Source organism: Xyrauchen texanus, chromosome 7 (assembly GCF_025860055.1).
Source record: "Xyrauchen texanus isolate HMW12.3.18 chromosome 7, RBS_HiC_50CHRs, whole genome shotgun sequence".
Classification (NCBI taxonomy): domain Eukaryota; kingdom Metazoa; phylum Chordata; class Actinopteri; order Cypriniformes; family Catostomidae; genus Xyrauchen; species Xyrauchen texanus.
Window position 1 is genome coordinate 18,137,714 of NC_068282.1, and position 21,836 is coordinate 18,159,549.

General features: G+C 38.2%; 1 protein-coding gene across 2 annotated transcripts; it reads right to left on the reverse strand.

Annotated features, from left to right (window-relative positions):
- Positions 1-775: 775 nt before the first annotated feature.
- LOC127646695 (E3 ubiquitin ligase TRAF3IP2-like) lies at positions 776-20,778 on the reverse strand. 2 transcript variants are annotated; one of them, XM_052130513.1, is made up of 9 exons: positions 20,650-20,778; positions 10,323-11,017; positions 8,862-8,904; positions 8,645-8,712; positions 6,940-7,037; positions 6,769-6,837; positions 5,255-5,368; positions 5,063-5,137; positions 776-2,378 (listed from the first exon to the last, which is right to left on the reverse strand). In XM_052130513.1, exons 2-9 carry the CDS (start codon positions 10,942-10,944, stop codon positions 2,232-2,234), a joined length of 1,236 nt encoding a protein of 411 aa, XP_051986473.1. In that variant the 5' UTR covers positions 10,945-11,017; positions 20,650-20,778; the 3' UTR covers positions 776-2,231. The 2 variants fall into 2 exon arrangements, with proteins under 2 accessions (XP_051986473.1, XP_051986472.1); XM_052130512.1 differs by having other exon boundaries at positions 8,645-8,730.
- Positions 20,779-21,836: the final 1,058 nt, after the last annotated feature.

The window sequence follows — 21,836 nt, forward strand, 5'->3', positions numbered from 1 at the left end:
ATTCAGGCAAATCACATTGAATACACACAGAAAAACACTGAATGACACTGTCACATGGTGCCAATTACAACCATTTGTGGCTGTAGAAAGAGACATTTCAGAAAATAAAACCCTTGCAATTTATGAGCTTAAGGAGTCACATTTAAAACACACATAATGACAGTGAACTATAAAATGTTGTCAGATGTAAATGAGTCTCAATTGAAGACATTCTGCTCAATGGAACACACACACATAATAGGTAGTATTTGTCAACCACAGTAATCAGCAATATGAATCCTTCCATTGTTTGAAACTACTGAACAAGTTCTCCTAGCTGCACCCTGTTCCATTTACTTATATCAGAGCTTACAAATCTCTCCGATCCTGGATGAATACATATTCAAAGTTACATTGTACATGTATTTTTATAACAGCTGTGTGTGTTTTATTACTTAAGTCATGATTACAGAACCAAAGGGCAGAGTTTAATAACAATCAAATTAACAAGTCATGAGCAAAAAACAACAAGAAACTCTCATTACAGAGCACTTTAACAATAAACAAATCTTGACCATGAATATGAGCAAACACTGGAGTGTACACACACACACACACACACACACACACACACACACACACACACACACAAAGTCCAATTAACAAGACACACCTGGGAGACAATGAACATGTAAATCAGGAAACAAGAACAATAAAAGACTAACTCCCCCAACTGGCTGCTAGGAAACTTCCTACACATGACAGAGCCACTCCTTTTAATGGGTAGTTCTTCCACATGACAGGACTCATCCAAATTCATTCATGAATCCTGAGAGTTCAGATTTATTTAACATCAAATTCAATAGCATTAAGGGTTTTAACTAGGGCTGTCGATTTAACACATTAATTCAGTGCGATTCATTTGACCAAAAATAACGTTATTACACAATTAATTACTGAGTAATATTAATTAACAACATGTAATTACTATAGGTTTATGGTTAGGGTTTGTTTTAGGGTTAGTTGCTTGTAATAAATAAAGTGTTACCAAAAATTCTTCCATCATTTACTCATTCTCCTGTGTTCCAAACCTAAAAGACTTGTAAAGAGCAGTTAGGCAGATTTTTCAGCCTCAGTCACCATTAACTTCTTTTTCCCATATGGATTTTTCAATTCTTAACATTATGAAATTTGTGTGACTTTGGCGACTTTTTTGCAAAATTATATTACATGGTTCCTTACACGTATCGTGGCACATTAATTCAGTGCGATTCTTTTGACCAAAAATAACGTGTTAAAATATTAACGCAATTAAATCGCAATGCCTCCGGACTGCAATAAGGAAGATTCCTGAGAAATGCAAGCTTGTAGTACCACCAGTTTACTCCAGAGGGCAGTAATAAACATTTCAGCTGTATGAGCAACGCACAGCTTATACAATGAAGAAAACAACACTTCAGTAGGCAGAATAACACAAACATGCATTACGATCTTGCGTTCAAAAAACTTGAAGGAGCGTTATGTTTATCATGCAACGAACTAGAGACACACTACACAAGCATGTCTGACACAGGTGCACATTAACGGGTCCTTAAACAAACCCTCATAATAAATCTCCAACTGATTGTCAAATTCACTTGAGAAATAATTGTGTGTGCCAATGATTGACTTATGATCAATAATATGGTAATAAACAATGCATTGTATTCTAAAGCCGCTTTTTGTATTGTCTTATCAATGATCAACTCTTCTGCCACAAAAATGTAATGCATTTGAATTATTGTTATATGAAGGGCTTTCTCAGCAAATATTCGTATAAGCGATTATTTAATCGGAACACCATGTAATTAATTCGATGCAAATTTTAATTGATTGACAGCCCTAGTTAACACATTTTACACTCATTCAATAATCGAAAGGGGCAAATTTCGGTGGTTAACAGCAAGATCATCCCGGGTTCAAGTCCCGGCTTAACTGGGTCTTTTGTGTGGAGTTTGCATGTTCTCCCCATGTCCGCCACTGGGGGTTGTGTCAGGAAGGGCATCTGGCATAAAACCTGTGCCAATTCAAATATGTGGACCACAAATGGTCCGTTGTGGCGACCACTAATGGGAGCAGCCGAAAGAAGATTATAATATGTATTCATGCTATATTAAAATGCATCACATGCCTGTTCAAGGGTCACATATCATGGGTAAACATAGCAAACCGCATTACAAGGCACTTGTAACTTTTCATTGGATGTATGTTTTCTAAATGGGGATGGAGACAATTGTGGGCAGCTCTCCAATGGGAGGAAGGTTGTACTTCTCAACACGCATGAGTCGACGAAGGACGTCATCTCGGTCCCTGGGCCAGGTGAAGATTTGTGTGCTCTGAAGCCATGAAGGGACGTGACACTGCCAGACATAAGCAGATTTATGTTAAAGGTTAGACATATTAAAGAGAGAATTCACCCAAATTAAAAATGTGGTTACACTTCATTTTAGTGTCCCTGTTACAGTGTAATTACACAATTAATTACTGAGTAATATTAATTAACAACATGTAATTACTATAGGTTTATGGTTAGGGTTTGTTTTAGGGTTAGTTGCTTGTAATAAATAAAGTGTTACCAAAAATTCTTCCATCATTTACTCATTCTCCTGTGTTCCAAACCTAAAAGACTTGTAAAGAGCAGTTAGGCAGATTTTTCAGCCTCAGTCACCATTAACTTTTTCCCATAAGGATTTTTCAATTCTTAACATTATGAAATTTATGCGACTTTTTTGCAAAATTATATTACATGGTTCCTTACACGTATCGTGGCAGTTAAGACAAACAACTACTGGTGAAATGTATATTGTATGGTGCTAAAAAAAAAGTTAAATTTGTTCCCAAATCGCTTTTTAAGGTTACCTCAGGGCATTTCAACTACTTTCTTGAGGGGGCCAGACGTTTTCATCTGGATAATTTTTCAGTTTTCATCTTAGTTAGCACTTCCATCTAAAGTAACATATTTATAAAAATAAAAAAAATACCCCAAAGAGGGAGAAATCGCTGCCAGGGGCGGAGCAGACCCCTACCATCCACCAAAACATGGCAGGGCGTTATGTTCGCCAGGGGCCGGAGGACTGACTCCGATCCTCCAGGGGAGGAGTGGTTGTCATCCATTAGAGGGTGGAGTTGCGACCGAGGACCAGGCTATGGTGTATCAGAGAACTGATGATCGATCGATCTCTCTCTCGATCTCTCTCTCGATCTCTCAGGTCCGAGAAAGTGGGGAGGACCTGCCAACAGGCGGGGCCGGAAGGGCATGCATAATCGACTTGTTGTTGCCTAAAATGTGAATATGCGCTGACAACATTTCTGAAACAACTGCTCAGATACATCTTTTCATCTGTAGATTTGACCGCACTCCACACAACTGAGCAATTTATATAAATATATTATATAAATATATCAAATGCTCACCTAAATGGTGCGATAAATGTTTATCAAAGCAGTGTAACTAAACTATCGTTAGAAAGCTTAAACAAGCGCTCCGGTCTGGACTCCTATGAATGCTGAGTTTGCCGCAGAGAGTGCTCTGGTATTTCATACAGAGAGGCAATTTTATTAAAAAAAAAATAATCAGAGAGAGGGCCAGATCAAGATGACAGGCCACCAGCTGACTAACCCTGCTCTACGGCAACTGAACGCACCTCCCTACCGAAGCTTTAAACTGAAAACGAACCAACAGTCTCATAAAAAGCAAATGTGACATGAATACTGCAACCCCTGAAGTAACCACATCCTTTCATGGTACTCCAATAGTTGAGTTTCTACTAACGTGCCTAATGAGGGCGAACAGGTGCATGCCAGGGCCAGCTGCGTTCCCACTGCCACTTGCGGGGCTTTATCTGGAGTGGTGGTGTAGTGGTCTAAACCACATAACTGGTAAACTGATAATCAGAAGGTCGTTGGTTTGAACCCCACAGCCACCACCATTGTGTCCTTGAGTAAGACACTTAACTCCAGTTTGCTCCCTGTAATAAGTGCACTGTAAGTCGCTTTGGATAAAAGCGTCTGCCAAAAGCATAAATGTAAATGTAAATGTATCGTGCCTCCTCAGGGCTTTCTCGGGGACAATGGTCTTTGGCCTGCGATTACCCTTGGGCCAAACAAGGTGAACCAGGATATGTATCCAGTGCACAATGGCACAGGTTTTGGGACGAACAATGGACAAAGTGGTGCCCAATGAAATTACTTTCCACGGTTCGGTGAACTTTCATAGATGGTGTGCTGGGACATCATCCCGCTGTTAGAGGAAAGGCCACTTGGACATCATGGGAGTTACAGTCAGTGAGTTGTTATTGCCAATTATCTTGCTAGCTAGCTAATGCTCACATTCGCTATAAACTCGATATTCTAGATAACATGATACCTCTGCTTGAGCTTCACTTTTGCTTGTGAAATGGGTGAAGTGTCTAACATTGGCACCATGGCGGCATATTGAGGGTGGGATTTAGAGGTGCACTGCAGAAAAATTGGCCAGATGGTGGGAATGCAGAACAAGTTTATAGATTTAGTTACAGTATGTAATGCAAAAGTTTAAATATATATCGACTTACAAGTCATGCACTTGAGTAATAATATATTGATGTCATGAGACAGCATTGTGTAAGGAATTGTGAAAGTACAGTAACTGATAATCTGTGTTTTACGTGTGATTTGTGTGAAAGGCAATAGAAGTTGTTGTATTGCCACCAGGGTTAATTTCACCAGGAAACTGCCGCATGGAAGTCAAAAGTGTTTCAAACAAGATGAGGGTGAGTAAACGATCACAGAATTTATATTTTTAGGTGACCTAACCCTTTAAAGATTATATTATGTTGTAAACAAACAGCTATAATTACTTCTGAATTCAAGTGAAATCCAATGGAATACATTGTTTTAGTGTTACCATGTATACAAGTAAAATACAACAAAAGTCTATTACTATTATCCTAACAGGTAATCGTAAATTAGCATTTTGGCTCCTTGAGCAAGTTTTTAGTTCAGATATCCTTTTCATTAAGTAAATGGGTTTAATAAGATAACAAAAATGAGAAACATCATTTACCTTCTTGGCACCAGGAAACAAAACAGGGATAAATCTGTAATTCCTAGCCCCATTCTGAATAAATTCATTTTGTAACTAACAAGACAAAACACAAACAACAGAGGTTGGAAACTGCCAAGTCTTCACCCACATGAGTCAATTGAAAAGAAAAACAGTTATGGAGAAAACCAAGATTTCTCCCCCACTTTATACCTGCTTATGTATATAGACTGTGTTGAGGGTTTCATCATTTTCCGTGCAAAATGAGGCATTGGTAACGATCTCGTGGTACTTTGGACTAATGACTATGATGATCAGATAGTCTTTCTGTGGAAAAACAAAAATCAAGCACAAAAGAAATTAAATGGACTGAGAAGTCATTGCTTCAGATAATTTATTAAAATGGTTTGTTGCCCATTCTGGCTCATAAATGCAAAGAAAAGTAACTTCAAATTTTTGTAAAAAAAAATAAATAAAGAATAAAAACAAAAAAGGTTATTGCCAAAATTGGGTCTCTTAAACTATGATCTGTCATGTTACAGAGGGATATGGCTCAACTATGATCAGATTCAAAGAAACCAGTTATAATATTTTAATCCACATTTGGTTGGACAATCAATAAAATGTTAAGTCAATTTTCAGTTTCACTGTTGTTGTAGTTACAATGTTTTGACTTTGTAAGGCAACACAGTTCACCCAAGGTTTCTGCTGAAACTAGACAGGTAGGGTTTATAATTACAGTTAAAGCGAACAAGTCCCTAGCACGTCTGTTCAAGAGTATGATTCCAAAAATATGTCCTCCCATCTGATGTCTTAATTAAATTAAAGCTTCATATACAAGGATAACAAAACATATGAAACTAAAAATAACAGCTGGCGTTTCTTTTCTTCTGCCGCCATGTTAAAATTCTTAAAACATCAGTCACATAAATAAGTTATAAACAGACTTATTTTTTTACTTATTTGTAGGACTATAGAGGTGTTAATATCCAACTCTCAAAAATGGCTTCATGCACTGAGGCAAATCACATTGAATACACACAGAAAAACACTGAATGACACTGTCACATGGTGCCAATTACAACCATTTGTGGCTGTAGAAAGAGACATTTCAGAAAATATTTTGAAAGTGAATACTTGTCTTCCACATTTTAGGGACCAACTCTTGCAATTTACGAGCTTAAATAGTCACATTTAGTCACACAAATAACGTCAGAGAACTATAAAAGTTCTAGTATACTAGCAAGCAATTAATGTACTATGCATTGTGTCTGTCTTTGGTGTCCTAATGTGACCTGCAATGTGTGATTTAACTCTGTGGATATCAAAACAGGAACTTTGCAGAGACAGCAAAACACTTTGCTTGAACTTTCAACTGTTGCGAAAATAAAGGGATCAGATCCCTTCAGCTCGCAACTGAAAACACAAAACCATTGAGAGCAATTGCTATTCATATCACATTGTTTTGCTTATTAACAGGTGTTCCATATGACCAAAAGGCTTACTTGATTGGTTGGTGAGTTCAACCTCCAGAACTGAAGGATTGAATTTCATCCCAAAAGTGAATATGTCCATCAGAATGCAATGTTTTTTTAATTAAAATTCTTGCTTGATGTGAATATTCATTCTTGGTGTAATTAGGCCTTGATTATGTACCCGACCACTATTTATCCTACTGTAAAGTAATGCACAAAAACATTAGCAAGCCAATGTCAATCTCTACTGACCTCACTGATGTATCTCTCCATGAAGTCAATCTTGCTTATGCTCTTGAACTGCTGCTCAAGCATGTCAATCTGAACAAGAACAACAGAAAGTCTGAACAAAATCTCTGACAAAACCCATATTTGGAGACAAGCATGGCTACAAGGCAATGTTTGACAGGATGCTTGACTTACATGAGTGTAAAAGCCGTTGTGTCTTAGTAGCGCAACAAAGTTGATGATCTCATTGACATGTTTTTCACTATCTGCTTCATAAGTGACAAACACCTTCCCTGCAACAAAGTATCGAAAAAGTATAAATGAAAAGAAAAGTTAATTTATTGCGAAGTTTTAAAATATAACTACAGATTTTGCGATTGTGTGTGAATTTTGGAAGCTTGTTCAAACAAATCAGTTTCCCTAGTTGCTCCCTGACATCCACTGCATGCCCAATTATTAGGCAAGTGAGTATTCTGATCTTATCAATATTTCCATGCACATTGTCCAACTCCAAACCATATAAACTTGAATGCTTATTGGATTCAATCATTTTCAGATGGTATGTATTTGTGTAACGAGGGAGGGTGTAGCGAAAGTGACTAACTTTCGCTAAAGTGTGCATAATTATTAGGCAGCTTCATTACCCAAAAAAGAGATTTAACTGAAACTGAACAGTCAAATATTGTAAAATGCCTTTCAGACAGATGCAACACTCTTGAAATAGCTAAACTATTGAGGTGTGACCACCGGACAATCAAAGTTTTGTTGCGAATAGTCAACTGGTGCACAAAAAATGCATGGCAAACAAAAGGCGCAAATTAACTGCAAAAGTCTTAAGACATAAACGTGAAGCTACCAGGAACCCATTATCCTCCAATGCTATCATATTCCGGAACTGCAACCTACCTGGAGTGTACAGAAGTATAAGGTGCCAAGTGCTCAGAGACATGGCCAAGGTCAAGAAGGCTGAAACATGACCACCACTAAATGTATTCACAAGTTGAAGCGTCAAGATTGTACATGAACAACCTTTTCAAATGTTTTATAGACAGATGAAATGAGAGTGACTCTTGATGGACTAGATGTATGGCCTGTGGCTGGATCACTAATGGACACAGGGCACCACTTCCAATCAGGTGCCAGCAAGGTGGAGAAGGGGTACTGGTATGGGCTGCTATCATTAAGGATGAGGTAGTTGGACCTTTTCGAGTTAAAGATGGACTGAAACTCAACTCTCAAACCTACTGCCAGTTTCTGGAAAGTACTTTCTTCAAGCAGTAGTACAGGAAGAAGTCCTCTGCATTCAAGAAGGCTAGGATCTTCATGCAGGACAATGCTCAATCACATGCATCCAAGTAATCAACTGCTTGGCTAGCCAGCAAGGGCCTCAAAGATGCCCAAATAATGACTTGGCCCCCTTCCTTGCCTGACTTAAATCCTTGTGGAGCGGAGGGGGGGGCGGGGCCGGTCGGAATATCGCGCGCCCGGTCCCCAATCAGCCCGATGAGGCGCGCGATGGATAAAGGCGGCCCGGTGACGATGGTTCGAGAGAGAGAGAGAATTACGGACATGTCCGTCATGTGTGTTTGTGTTGTCTTTTAAGTTTTCCATTAAACTATGATTTATATCGTCAAGCCGGTTCTCGCCTCCTCCTTGCCCATCCTTCAACTGTGTTACAATCCTATTGAGAGGTCAAGTCATGGCATGAATCCTTTTCCTTTCATTTAATGGTTCACATGAACATGTTATGACACACTTCAACTTCCTTTGAAAAGGACTGTATAATGTGGTGTCTCAGACAAATACAAAACAACATGTCACCATGAGCTGCACTATTTTATTTATTACAGTCCTACTCCAATTCCACCACATTATTTCAGTGTTGCTCAACTATACTCACTTTGCTCCAGGGACAGAGGGGCTGTGCTTGGGGTTAGTTTAGCTCGAGGGTGAGGTGAAGTATGGCCGCTGTGAGAGATAAGAGCACTGAATATCAATCAGAAAATGAAAAGTTTAGTGCACCTATAAAAAAACCAATAAACTGAAAATTATCCTCAGAGATAAAGACAGGTTGTCCGACATATTGCACAGAAAAACTCAGCACTACTGCACCTTACCTATGAGTGAACTCTGAGGCTGATTGTCTGCTGTTTTCAGGGCCTGTTGGGGATGAAACAATGAAGTAAATAAGATGTTAAACTATGTGCATACCAAGCTTATAAATGTATGGGGGCTTCGGGCAACAATTTCACAGAAAGTCCCAAATACACACCTGAAATTCAAAATGTGTGAGAAAAAAAAAAAAAAAAGCAGCTGTAATGATTTTAAATTATTTTTAACATCTGATATACTTCTACTCTAGGCTAAATTATACATATTATCACATTCAACATTGAGTTGAGGCAGATTTAATTTTATGGATAAGTGATAATAAACTCTAATCCAATTTGTATGTAATTTTTCAGGTTGAGAACTTACATTAAAGATTTGATTAAATTGAAGTAGTCCAACAGTATCTGACATAAAAGGTTGAATCAAGCCAATATTTGGATTTATGGTTAGAGATATAAAAGCACTTTTTAAAAGTAAAAAAAGTGTTTATATTTTTGAGACACTGTAGAGCTACTCCAGCCACTTTGTTAACTAGCCCTTCTGACCCCTAAATGCATTTATTTTTCAAATATGAAATGTGTGTGTGTGTGTGTGTGTGTGTGTGTGTGTGTGTGTGTATTGTTAGATAACTGCTAATATCTAACAATATTAGCAATTACTGTTGCTAATATCTAGTATAAATCTTACAGCTGATTGGTTCAGTAGTGAAAATTCTTAGATGAAGTGCAGCTTTGACGCTTCCTGTGTAGACATGGTGCTAGGGATTTCGGTGGCCACTTTTGGCTCATATGCAAAGTGCGAGCATTAGGAAGAGTAATCGAGGTTCTCTCATGAATGCACAGAGGAAATTGCAGATGTCAAGTTTTATAGTGAAAAAGGAGTTACATTTTGGTCCGTTTCTTATCCAAAACGAATCACATTGCTTCAGAAGACATGGATTTAACCACTTGAGTCAAATGTATTACCTTGATGCTAAGTGTATGTGATTTTTGGAGCCCCCATTGACTTGCATTGTATGGACAAACACACATCATAAAATCTTTCAAAAAAACTTCCATAGAAGAAAGTCATACGAGTTTGAGACCGCATAAGGGTTGGTAAATGGTGAGAGTATTATCATTTTTGGTTGAACTATCCATTTAAGCATCACTCACATTTTATTCAGAAAATGTAATAATCTAGTTTAACCTTCTATTTTTAAGATGTGTCAGTGGAAAGTGGTTGCCCAATCTTCCTACATAATTGCAAAGTAAGTCTGCAATTTTGTCTGGTTTATACAACTTGGTTAAATTTGCAGAGGGATTAACAGTAAACATGTATGAACTTAAAAATATTGACATTACACACCCATGCATTTACATTGTTGATTTACTTCAAGATTTTCATAGTTCCAGGTAAAAGGAAGAAAATTACTTGCTCATGAATCACTCATGTTACACATGGAATCTGAAAGCTTCTAGACTTACCTAAAGGCCAAAAGGGCACATGATAATGTGGTCTGGGATGAGAGCCCTGATCAACTTGATACACATCCAGAGGGTAGTGACCACAGCAGGGCGACCCTCGGGATGGGAAGGGGTGCGAGGGCATGTAGTAACTGTTAGGTGTGAATGCAGTTGGGAAAGAGTGGAGTGAACGGGGCTGTTCTAGGCTTTCCTCTCCCAAACTATGCCTGTCTGGAGAGTTGGAATCACAGCCAGAGTAGCATGATTCACCAGGATAACTACAATAACTCCCAGACACCAAACAAGAGGGCAGGTTGCCACTTGGGTAATCTACTGAGCTACCAGTTGAACTCGAGCAGCGCGAGTCCCTGTTGTGCGGCTCCAGGGTGCTCAGACATCCTTCAGTCTGACTGGGAAAGGGCGTCTGGGGACTGTAGCCAGACGGTAGACCTAGCGGGGGCTGGTAATGGCTGTAGTTAGACGGAGTGTGTCTGTAGTTCGTGTTGCAGATCCTGCCTCTGCAGATTTCTGTGAATTCAGCCTGTGAACTGAGGGAGGACTCATTCCTGGGCATACAAGTGTCAGCATGAGAGAGTTGGGAAACAATGTCACTGATAGGGTCCTCAGTAATGGTTTTATCCATAGTCTCTCTTTCTCTTCTGGAAAGTTGATGGGCTGGAAACTGTAGTGGCCAAATGGGTAACTGTATCAAGATACTGAGAAAGAACATGCAAGAGTTCAAGAATTCACATACTAGTATATTTGTATGAGAAGAAATGAAACATTTAAAAGTCTCAAGAGCTCCATTTATATTAGATTAGATTCAACTTTATTGTCATTGTGCAGAGTACAAGTACAAAGACAACGAAATGCAGTGAAAATATGAAATCAATACTCAGCAGTGTAATAATAGTTAAACCAAAACATTTTTGTTAACCGAAAAACAGGAGCATACAGATAACCGAACGAGCTGAAACTAAAATTAATTTTCATAATTTAAAAACTGACCAAGTAAAAACAAAAATTAACTAAAGCAAAACTGTCAAAAAGTAAATGAAAATTTAAAGGAAAAAATTAAAAGAAGAGTAAAAGCTTTACTAACTTCATTATCTTTATTGTACAAAGAATACGGTACTTTCCACACACTGCTGTAGCTTGCAAATGTACTCATTTTTTAGTAAAATCATTTTGTTCCAATTAATTTGTGTGTGCATTTTAAGAGCTTAAATACGGAGTTCCTAATGCCTAAAAGTTAATGTACCAGAACGTTGCTATTTGAATAAATATTAGGGAATTCACAAGTAACGACCATATGCCGACTGTGATTTGACTGTTTTGCATGCAACCATCCAGGTGTGCAAGGGAAGTTTATTTATTTAAAAAGTGTGTTCAAAACTGTTATTTACATTTACATTTACGCATTTGGCAGACACTTTTATCCAAAGCGACTTACAGTGCAATTATTACAGGGACAATCCCCCTGGAACAACCTGGAGTTAAGTGCCTTGCTCAAGGACACAATGGTGGTGGCCGTTAGAACCAGCAACCATCTGATTAACAGCCGTGCGCTTTAGCCACTACGCCACCACCACTCCTCATTATTATATTTTACATTTAAAATTGTACCTACTAGTGTTGTCAAAAGTACCGGTACTTAGGTACCATTTTGGTACTAAAATAAAAAAAGATGTAAGGATACCAGTGTTTCTGCATTACCGGTAGAACAGAGCACCGACTCAATCCCGTACCAGCGTGCAGAATGACTGACACGCGACTGCTTTAAAATGCTAATTTTGAGCATGTGATCTGTTACTCTTTACACTGAAAAGTACAATTTATCAAATTAAAATTGTAATGTCCTATTGTGATTTATTAAACCGCTAAATGCAGCAATCTTACTGTGGAAGAAATGCGTACTTTAAATAAATCGGACCGCTCATCCACTAGAAACTCCACAGACATTGAGAATCATTCACAATGTCTGAGATGACAATTATCCATTGTAAACATGCAGCACATGAAACGTATATATTTATATAATTAAAATCACAGCATTTGTGCTTTAATCTCTGCTCAGCTTTATTTATACTGCATTTAAAACGACAGAGTTGACCAAAGTGCTTCACAGTAATCAAATTTAAAACATTTCAAAATTACCACATACACAAACACCAGTAATCTAAAATACAAACACTCCAAAACTGTGCCCGACATTTCATTTGTCAGACTGAAAGGCCAGTGTAAACAGATGAGATTTCAGACATGACTTAAGTCTTCAATGATCACACTGGGCCTTGTCCCGAACTGGGAATAATAAAGCTTCCAGCAAACAACACAAGTCATTATAAAAGCACAATTCCAAATAAAATCTAGATTCCCGAATTTTATAAAATTTTATAAAAACATATTGCAACTGTATAGTAAAATGTAATATTCTCTGTAATAATAATTAATCAAAATATCACAAGCAAGATTGCTGTTGAATAAAAGTTTGGCAAAAAAAAAGGAAAGAAAATTCAATGACATGTTGAAAAGTTCTATTTTCACTTTTAAAAGTTTTAAGAATTAATTGATTAGACACCATTTTGATGCTGAAATTAAATTAGCAGTACAGTATATGGTCCAGATTTAACATTTGACAATCGCTAAATGCTTTGGAGTTAACTGCCAACTGAGTTGTTGTTTTTGGTTGTAGAACTGCAAAATAATAATACATGCTTTAAATGACATAATATAAGAATATAATCTCTCTTATGTAAGAAAAAAATGGTTTATCAAAAAGATCTACTTTTCTTTTATAGGCATAACTCTGGAGTTAATGTAATTCAATGGGTCTCAACCTCATTTTCATATGGAAAAACTATTTGTGTATATAACATATTATACACAACAGAGTTTAATCCATCCATCCATCTCCATCCATCTTCAACCGCTTATCCGAAGTCAGGTCGCGGGGCAGCTGCTCCAGCAGGGGGCCCCAAACTTCCCTATCCCGAGCCACATTAACCAGCTCTGACTGGGGGACCCCGAGGCGTTCCCAGGGCAGTGTGGAGATGTAATCTCTCCACCTAATCCTGGGTCTTCCCCGAGGCCTCCTCCCAGCTGGACGTGCCTGAAACACCTCCCTAGGGAGGCAGCCAGGGGGCATCCTTATCAGATGCCCAAACCACCTCAACTGACTCCTTTCGACGCAAAGGAGCAGCGGCTCTACTCAGGGCTCCTCCCGGATGACTGAGCACCTCACCCTATCTCTAAGGGAGAAGCCCGCCACCCTTCTGAGGAAGCCCATTTCGGCCGCTTGTACTCGCGTCCTAGTTCTTTCGGTCATGACCCAGCCTTCATCACCATAGGTGAGCGTAGGAACAAAAATTGACCGGTAGATCAAGAGCTTTGCCTTCCGGCTCAGCTCTCTTTTTGTGACAACGGTGCGATAGAGCGAGTGCAATACCGCCCCCACTGCCCAGATTCTCCGGCCAACCTCCCGCTCCATTGACCCTCACTCGTGAACAAGACCCCAAGGTACTTGAACTCCTTCACTTGGGGCAATACGTCCTTCCCTACCTCGAGTACGCACTCCATCAATTTCCTGCTGAGAACCATGGCCTCAGATTTAGAGGTGCTAATCTTCATCCCAGCCGTTTCACACTCGACTGCCAAGCGATCCAGTGAGAGCTGAAGGTCACGGACCGATGACGACATGAAGACAACATCATCTGCAAAAAGCAGCGATGAGATCCCCAACCCACCGAACCGCACACCTTCCCCACCCCGACTACGAATCGATATCCTGTCCATGAATATCATAAACAGGATTGGTGACAAAGCGCAGCCTTGGCGGACCAACCCCCACATGGAATTAACTCGACTTTGTGCTGAGGACCTAGACACAGCTCTCACTTTGGACGTACAGGGATTGGATCGCTCTAAGAAGGGACCCCCCCCACCCTGTACTCCCGCAGCACCTCCCACAGTCTCTCCTGGGGGGCCCAGTCATACGCCTTCTCCAGATCCACAAAACACATGTAGACCGGATGGGCATACTCCCAGGCCCCCTCCAGGATCCTTGCGAGAGTAAAGATCTGGTCCGTCGTTCCACGGCCAGGATGAAAACCGCATTGTTCCTCTTCAATCCGAGGTTCGACAATCGGCCGAACCTTCCTCTCCAGCACCTTGGAGTAAACTTTACCAGGGAGGCTGAGAAGTGTGAGACCCTGTAGTTGGCACACACTTTCTGAACCCCCTTTTTGAAGAGGGGAACCACCACCCCGTTCTGCCACTCCTTAGGCACTGTCCCAGATTTCCACGCAATGTTGAAGAGGCGTGTCATCCATGACACCCCCTCCACAATGGGGCCCAAGGGATGTAGAGAGGGGTTTCACGTCACTTCTTCGGGCTGTGCCCGGCCGGGCTCCGTGACAAGCCTGCCCACCAGGCGCTCGCCGACGAGCCCTCCATCTGGGCCTGGCTCCAGACGGGGGCCCCGGGCTTCCTCCGGGCAGGGTAACTCCTCCTCTTGCCATTTTATCCATGGAGTCTTTGTGAACCATTCTTAGTCTGGCCCCTCACCTGAGACCACTTTGCCTTGGGAGACCCTACCAGGAGCCCTGTAGTTGGCAACACAGACCTCAGGATCATAAGCGCACACAAACCTCTCCACCACAATAAGGTGCTGGTTCCCGGAGAGGTAACAGAGTTTAATGATCGATGAAAAATATTTAAAATTCACCCAATATTGGCAGATAAAATGTTAATTCTAGACCATATATAGCTTGATAAAATCAGTTTTACCTTAACATTTTACCTATATGCAGCTGATTGTGAGCATTGCACAGAAGGCATCATCCTTATGCCTTATGCAAAAGAGCTGCAGCAATTTCAGTACCTCAGTCAGCACACAAACCTGCACTATAAATATTTGGCACTTTACATGAATACTGTACAAAAAAGAATCTGAAATTTTATCACTGAGCTGCTTATCCTTCAGAAAATGTCAACTGCTAAGCTCACGATGACAAACAAAATATTATATGGGCTATTATTTCATATTCAGTTTGTATGAGGTGTGCAATTTTTGCAAACCTATTAACAAAATTTGGGACATGTCTAAAAATATAGTTTAACAACTGGTTTTCTTTTTTTACATTCTTAGCAATAATCATTAAAGAAACATAAAAAAAAAAAAATTAACAAATAAAAAAAATTATATATAAAAACAAAATGTATCAGCTAATAATAAAAAACATGCCAGAATGGGTGACAGGGTTGCAAATTTAGCTTACATTAATGTCAACAACAATATTTGTTAAAATGGAGATTTTGACAATGACATGATTCTTGATGTGGGGCGTTACATTTTGTTTTTGTCATACAAATGAGTAATATATAACACACACACACACACACACACACACCTTTATTAGGTACACCTGTACACCTACTTATTCATGTGAATATCTAATCAGCCAATCGTGTGGCAGCAGTGCAATGCATAAATAACACAGAGATGGGTCAGGAGCTTCAGTTAATGTTCAAATCAAACATTAGAATGGGGAAAAATGTGATCTTAGTGATTTTGACCGTGGCATGATTTTTGGTGCCAGACGTTAACATTAACTGAAGCTCCTGACCCTGCATTGCACAGGTGCCACATGATTGGCTTAATAGATAATCGCATGAATAAGTAGGTGTACCTAATAAAGTAGTTTGGGAGTATATACTAGAGATGTAACGTATGAAAATGTAATATCACGATTATCGTGACCAAAACTATCACGGTTATCAGTATATCACAGTATTGTTAAAAAGTGCTGAAAATGTACTGATACACACACTGAAATCATTTAAAAGTTTTTTTTTTTTTTGGGAAAATCAACAAAACAAATTAAACGAGTGAACAAGGGAATAGCAAATGCAGTATAATAATAATACTAATTATTATTATTGGTGTGGTTACATTATTATTATTAACTTACACATTATAAATGATCAAAATATGTAGGTTGGTGACTAAACTACACAACATGTTATTACATAGCTCTCTGAAATTCTTTATTCTGGTCGCTCATCCTGAAACTCTTGCTTCTTTCATGTCTCACGCTCTCTCCTTTCATAAAAACACAACAGGTGCCATTCGTTTTCAAGCGGGGGTGGTCACCAAACTAGATTGCACAGCCTTAAAACCCAGGGCACCCCCGGGTAGTCAAGGGCCCCCTGGGACATACAGGGCCACACTGTAAACCATTATCCTCAAAATAATTTTATTGTACTAAATAAAACTTTTTTTGAGTAGGTAAAAATTAAATCATACAAATTTGTTCAAATAATTTATCTTTGATGAGCATTTAGAAGTTTCTCTTTCTTCTGAGTTCATGAAACGGACACCTTTATAGTAAACTGAATTGTTTTATCATTTTGAGTTTAATGAACTTAAAGGAACGTAAATTAAACTGAAACTGTGCAGGGGAATTGTATTACCCAAAATGCTTTGCATGACACATTACAGGGAGGGTTAATGATAAAATGAAGTGTTACACTGTAGAATGTGTGTTTGTGCAAGATGAATGTAAAGGGGGATAATTCTTAGTGTTTCATGTTTAGTGGTGTTATTTAGAAAAGTTTTTAGGGGTTACCATTATGGTGAAAGGTGGAGCTTGAGCTTAGGGTGAGGATGTGTAAATTAATGATTGGTCTAAATACATTCCATTGCATTGAGCAATTCCTAGGCTAATCATAGCAGTGTTTCCAATTAACATGAATTCTGCATGATATGATTGATTGGACTAGTTAGATCTTATCAGCAGCCATATCACCCAGTAACTCTTGCCTGATTGCCCACAAAAGCTAAGCAGGGTTGAGCCTGGCCAGTACCTGGATGCGAGACCTCCTCGGGAAAACTATTAGGTATTGGTATGCACACCCTGCTGGCCTCCCTACCCTGTGATCTGTGTGGGTGAGGGATGGGCGATCCCACTCATTTCAATTCCAATATCGTCAATATCGATACCAATACTTCTATTAAACTGATTTTTGTTTTGCGATTTCATGAGATAAATTAGTAATTTCTAAGGGAAATAATTCGTCATTATTTATTTTTTAATTTGTGAGCCTAAACAGAAAATGATTAGACTTCTGTTTTGTTTACAATAATTAACCATGGTTTCACTAGAATAACTATAGTTTAACCATGATATTTAGTTACCGCACAATATTACTTTAGTAAAAACATGGCTAACTATTTTATTTAAATATTTATTAACAACAATTACCCATAAACACATAAGAAATTTCACCTTTAGAAATGTTGTTACTTTAGCATGAATTTACTCCAGAATCGGTTTCTCTGATTTTCCATCATTACATGGGGCGGCTGTGGCTCAGGTGGTAGAGTTGGTCGGCTGCCAATCGCAGGGTTGGTGGTTCGATTCCCGGCCCACATGACTCCACATGCCAAAGTGTCCTTGGGCAAGACACTGAACCCAAAGTTGCTCCCAATGGCAGGCTAGACCCTTGCATGGCAGTGTAAAGCGCTTTGGTAACCTCTAAGGTTAAAAAAAAAAGTGCTATATAAGTGCAGACCATTTACCTACAAAAGCACTGATGCTTTTGTTTGAACGACCCTTGTGGCGGCAGAAGCACTTGTCTGCACATGTCTTTCAGCATTCATGCATGTTAAGATGAGCGGAAATGATAACCGTCCTGTTAAAAAATTTGAAGTTTGAAAAAACAGAAGAAGAAATTAGTTTCCATCCTGCACAAATATTTGCTAATCCTTTTTATGTCACTTTAAACTTATGATTATATTTTATGTTCATGGTAACCAAATAATACCCTAGTTTGAATTTTTTTTAGAATATATATTTTTGATACTAGTATCGATACTTTATGATCGATCTGCCCATCCCTAGTGTGGGTCCAAATGCCCCAGTATATAGTGACTGGGGCACTATACTGAAAAAGCCACCATTCTTCAGATGTTAAACAGAGGTCCTGACTCTCTGCGGTCATTAAAATTGTGGGCACTTGTCATAAAGAGTAGGGGTGCACTCCATTGGCCCTCATCTATCTTGGCTTCCTAATGATCCCAATCACTGAATTAGCTACATCATTCTACATCAATAGCTGGAGTGTGGTGAGCGTACTGGCACACTATGGCTGCCGTTGCATCATCCATGTGAATGCTGCACATTGGTGGTGGTAGAGGAGATTCCCTGTACTATGTAAAGCACTTTGAGTGTCTAGAAAAGCACTATATAAATATAAGGAATTATTGTTATTATTATTGTTAGGTTCCCTCTATTTAAAGTATTTGAGTGAATTACATGGTAATTTTAAATTAAAGTTAAGTGCTAATAAAATGTATGAGTTAGCTAATTCAATATTTTAAGTTCAGAGCAATTAGCATACATGTGTGGCACAAAATCTGAAACCTCTATTAACTTAGCACTTGGGAGTTTATTAACTTAAAAAAATATGAAACTTGATTGCCTTAAATGTTTTGATTTCTGCTAACTTATTAGGGTTTACAATGTACATTTGATGTTAAAAACGAACTACTTCGCATGGAAGATTGATTTTATGCTGTGTTAATGTTAATCTAAGATATTTAATAGTTTTAACAAAAAAAAAAAGGGATTTTTTTTTTGCCTCTAATGCTTTAAAAATAATTAAAAAAAAAATGGGACAAAGTGTATTTGTAGAATGTGTTATTTGTATACTTTGACCCTTGGATAACTTTCTCAAAAGCAATTAATACTAGCACTAAACATCATAGTCTAGCACATACTGTATGTAAAGTCTTGTCTGATGACCGTCCTGTTATAAAATGTGATGTTTGAGAAAACCAACATCCTTTGTCTACTGAAACACAGGAAACCACAATCATGCTAAGGGGATTTGCTTTTTCTCTATCAACCTGCTTGCTTACAGTATGACGTATTAGTACAGTTCACATTAACAGCGAAAAAACCTCAATACTGCAGTGGAAACATATGTATGACACATTATGGGAAGTCACAAGTAATTAAGGCCAATAATCGCAAACGCACAAGTAAGGCAGAGAGGGTGATAACACATGTACTTACATTCATTACCAGAATATAACACTCAAAAAACACAAAATAGAGATTTAGCATTCACTAAGCATTAACTACGTCACTTCTTCATAAACTATGCCATTTCTCAATGTAACTCTTCTCTAGGACACAGTAGCAAAGCTGACACCATTTAAAGATTATTTCCAAATGTTCTTAACAAAGAAACAGCCATGTTATATACACACAAAGTAATAATAAAAAAAAATGGACAGCATTTTTACAATAAAGCGCAAGCACTGAGAAAAAAATGGATACTGCTATTCATACCCTTAAAACAATTTTCAGGTGGTAATCATATTATCTGCCCTAATATTAACCAACATTTTACTACAATTATTTTTTTAAATCATAAAAATGAATTGCATCTCATAGTGCAATTATAGCATAGTCTTTTTGTTGAATTTATTTTTGCGATGACTAGTGGTTTTTCCAAGGTAATATTTTTATTGCAAATTTTCTTAAGGGTACAGGATGGATGAGATTTTAAAACTCTTTTCACGAGGACATGGCATATGGTAGTTGCATAGAATAGTCAAAGACACACGGGAGTAAGAAACTGTAAAAATTAAATAAAAATAGCATCCATTTAAAGGTTCTTGTGAAATGTTCCAGACAAAATATCTGTTATATCCTAATCCTTTTGTATAGCTGTTTAGCAAATTATTATTTAAATGATAATGGATCACAATGTATTCTATACAGTAAGCAGCAGTCAAAATATTCTGTCATTTTACTTAATTTCGTTTCTTTCTTCTTTTTTTTTTCTCCATGTCAGTACATGGTGGATAGCGCTTGCCAAGTTAAAATGTACTCCATTGTTTTTGGTACATGCTATTTTTTTATATTTACATTTAAATTACTTTGAATTTAATTTAAATATAATTTGTATCACCTAATTCTCCGCGGCTCGTGTCATAAGTTACAAATGGTAGCAGAAAAACTCACAGCCGCGGAGATCCATGACAAACAATACTCAGGTAGGTAAACACTGCACCAGTGTGCCAAAAAAAAAAAAAAAACCTTACAGTTCTTACATTTTCGCACTGGCAAATTTAAACGCGTGGTGTAGCCTGCTACGTGATATCATAAAAAGATAAATTTTCTAAATAAATAAAACATGCTACAGATTAACGACGTGGCGCTTGCTTTTAGGATTTTAAAATCTATTCAGCAATTAAAAAATGTAAAACTCGTGACAGTGGAAGACAACCCACATAACACAAACTTGTCAAAAGCATTTTGAAACACGTACATACCCATAGGCACATCAATAGATTTACTCAAGTGGATGATTTAATCCCAATCGGTTTCTAATAACAATGAACAGACGCGCTGAATGTTAATATAGAGAGAGCAGGAGGTACTGATGGGTGTCGTGCAGTGGTGGCAGAAGTTGAAGAACATACTTATTGAGCAATATACAACACCTGGGTATTAAGCAGGGTCCGCCTACTGGTACTTCCCAGAAAACACGTTCGTGAGATGCACTTGTTTAGCAGCCTGCTGTCTGAATCGCGAACCAATTGTTCAGATAATAATCAACAGATAATTTTTTTTGTATTATAATTCGAGTTTATAAATCACTCGACAATGGACTGTGTTTAGTAGTAAAATTATATTGTTAGAAATATATCAGAAATAAATAATATTGTAAAAAAAAAAAGGGGAAATGTTTGTTGTTAACTGTATTGTTGAAACAATAAAACACATATTATGCAATTTATAAACTTATCGAAAACATAACAGCCATTTTACAACAATATGAAATGTAAAATGCCGTGACCTCAGCATTTGTGGCATGATGTTTATTACCAGAAAAAATCATTTCGATGTATCCTTCTTTTGCTTTTACACCTCGTGTTATGTTCGTTTTTTTGCGAACACATTTTGCTGCAAACTCATATGGATCTATGTTTTTAATGGCGTTTAATTTCTCCGTAATGCCATTGCTTGGCGTTGGTATTCAGTTTGCCCAGGTAGGGTCCACTTTCTTTTTCTTTTCCCTTCTCCATATAATTCGGAGCGCGATCCTCTTAAGATGGTGGCGCCGCCCCCAGCATGCAACGCGGCGTGACGTAGCTTCACATTCTCTGGGTTTGTCAGGTTTTGTGCTCCTAAAACTCTATTGTATATTGTTATGTATATTTTGATAAGTCACTTGTGATTTGTATCCTTTTTTTTGGCAATAAAGATGACTTAAAAAAAAAAGTTTTGTACTCCACATATTCACAAGTTCTTCAATCATAAACCTTCCTTTGCCATCTTTGAAAAAGTCAAACAGTACATTAAAACAATCCTATACTCTAAAATACAGGAAAGCTATCAAGACCTTGCATCTATTTACCCTGTTTAACATCTTTCAGTGCTGATTTGTGATCCTTTTTTTTTTTGTTTTGTCAGCCCTATGCTCCCCTGGTATTGTCTGCCCTTGTGAATTATGTTT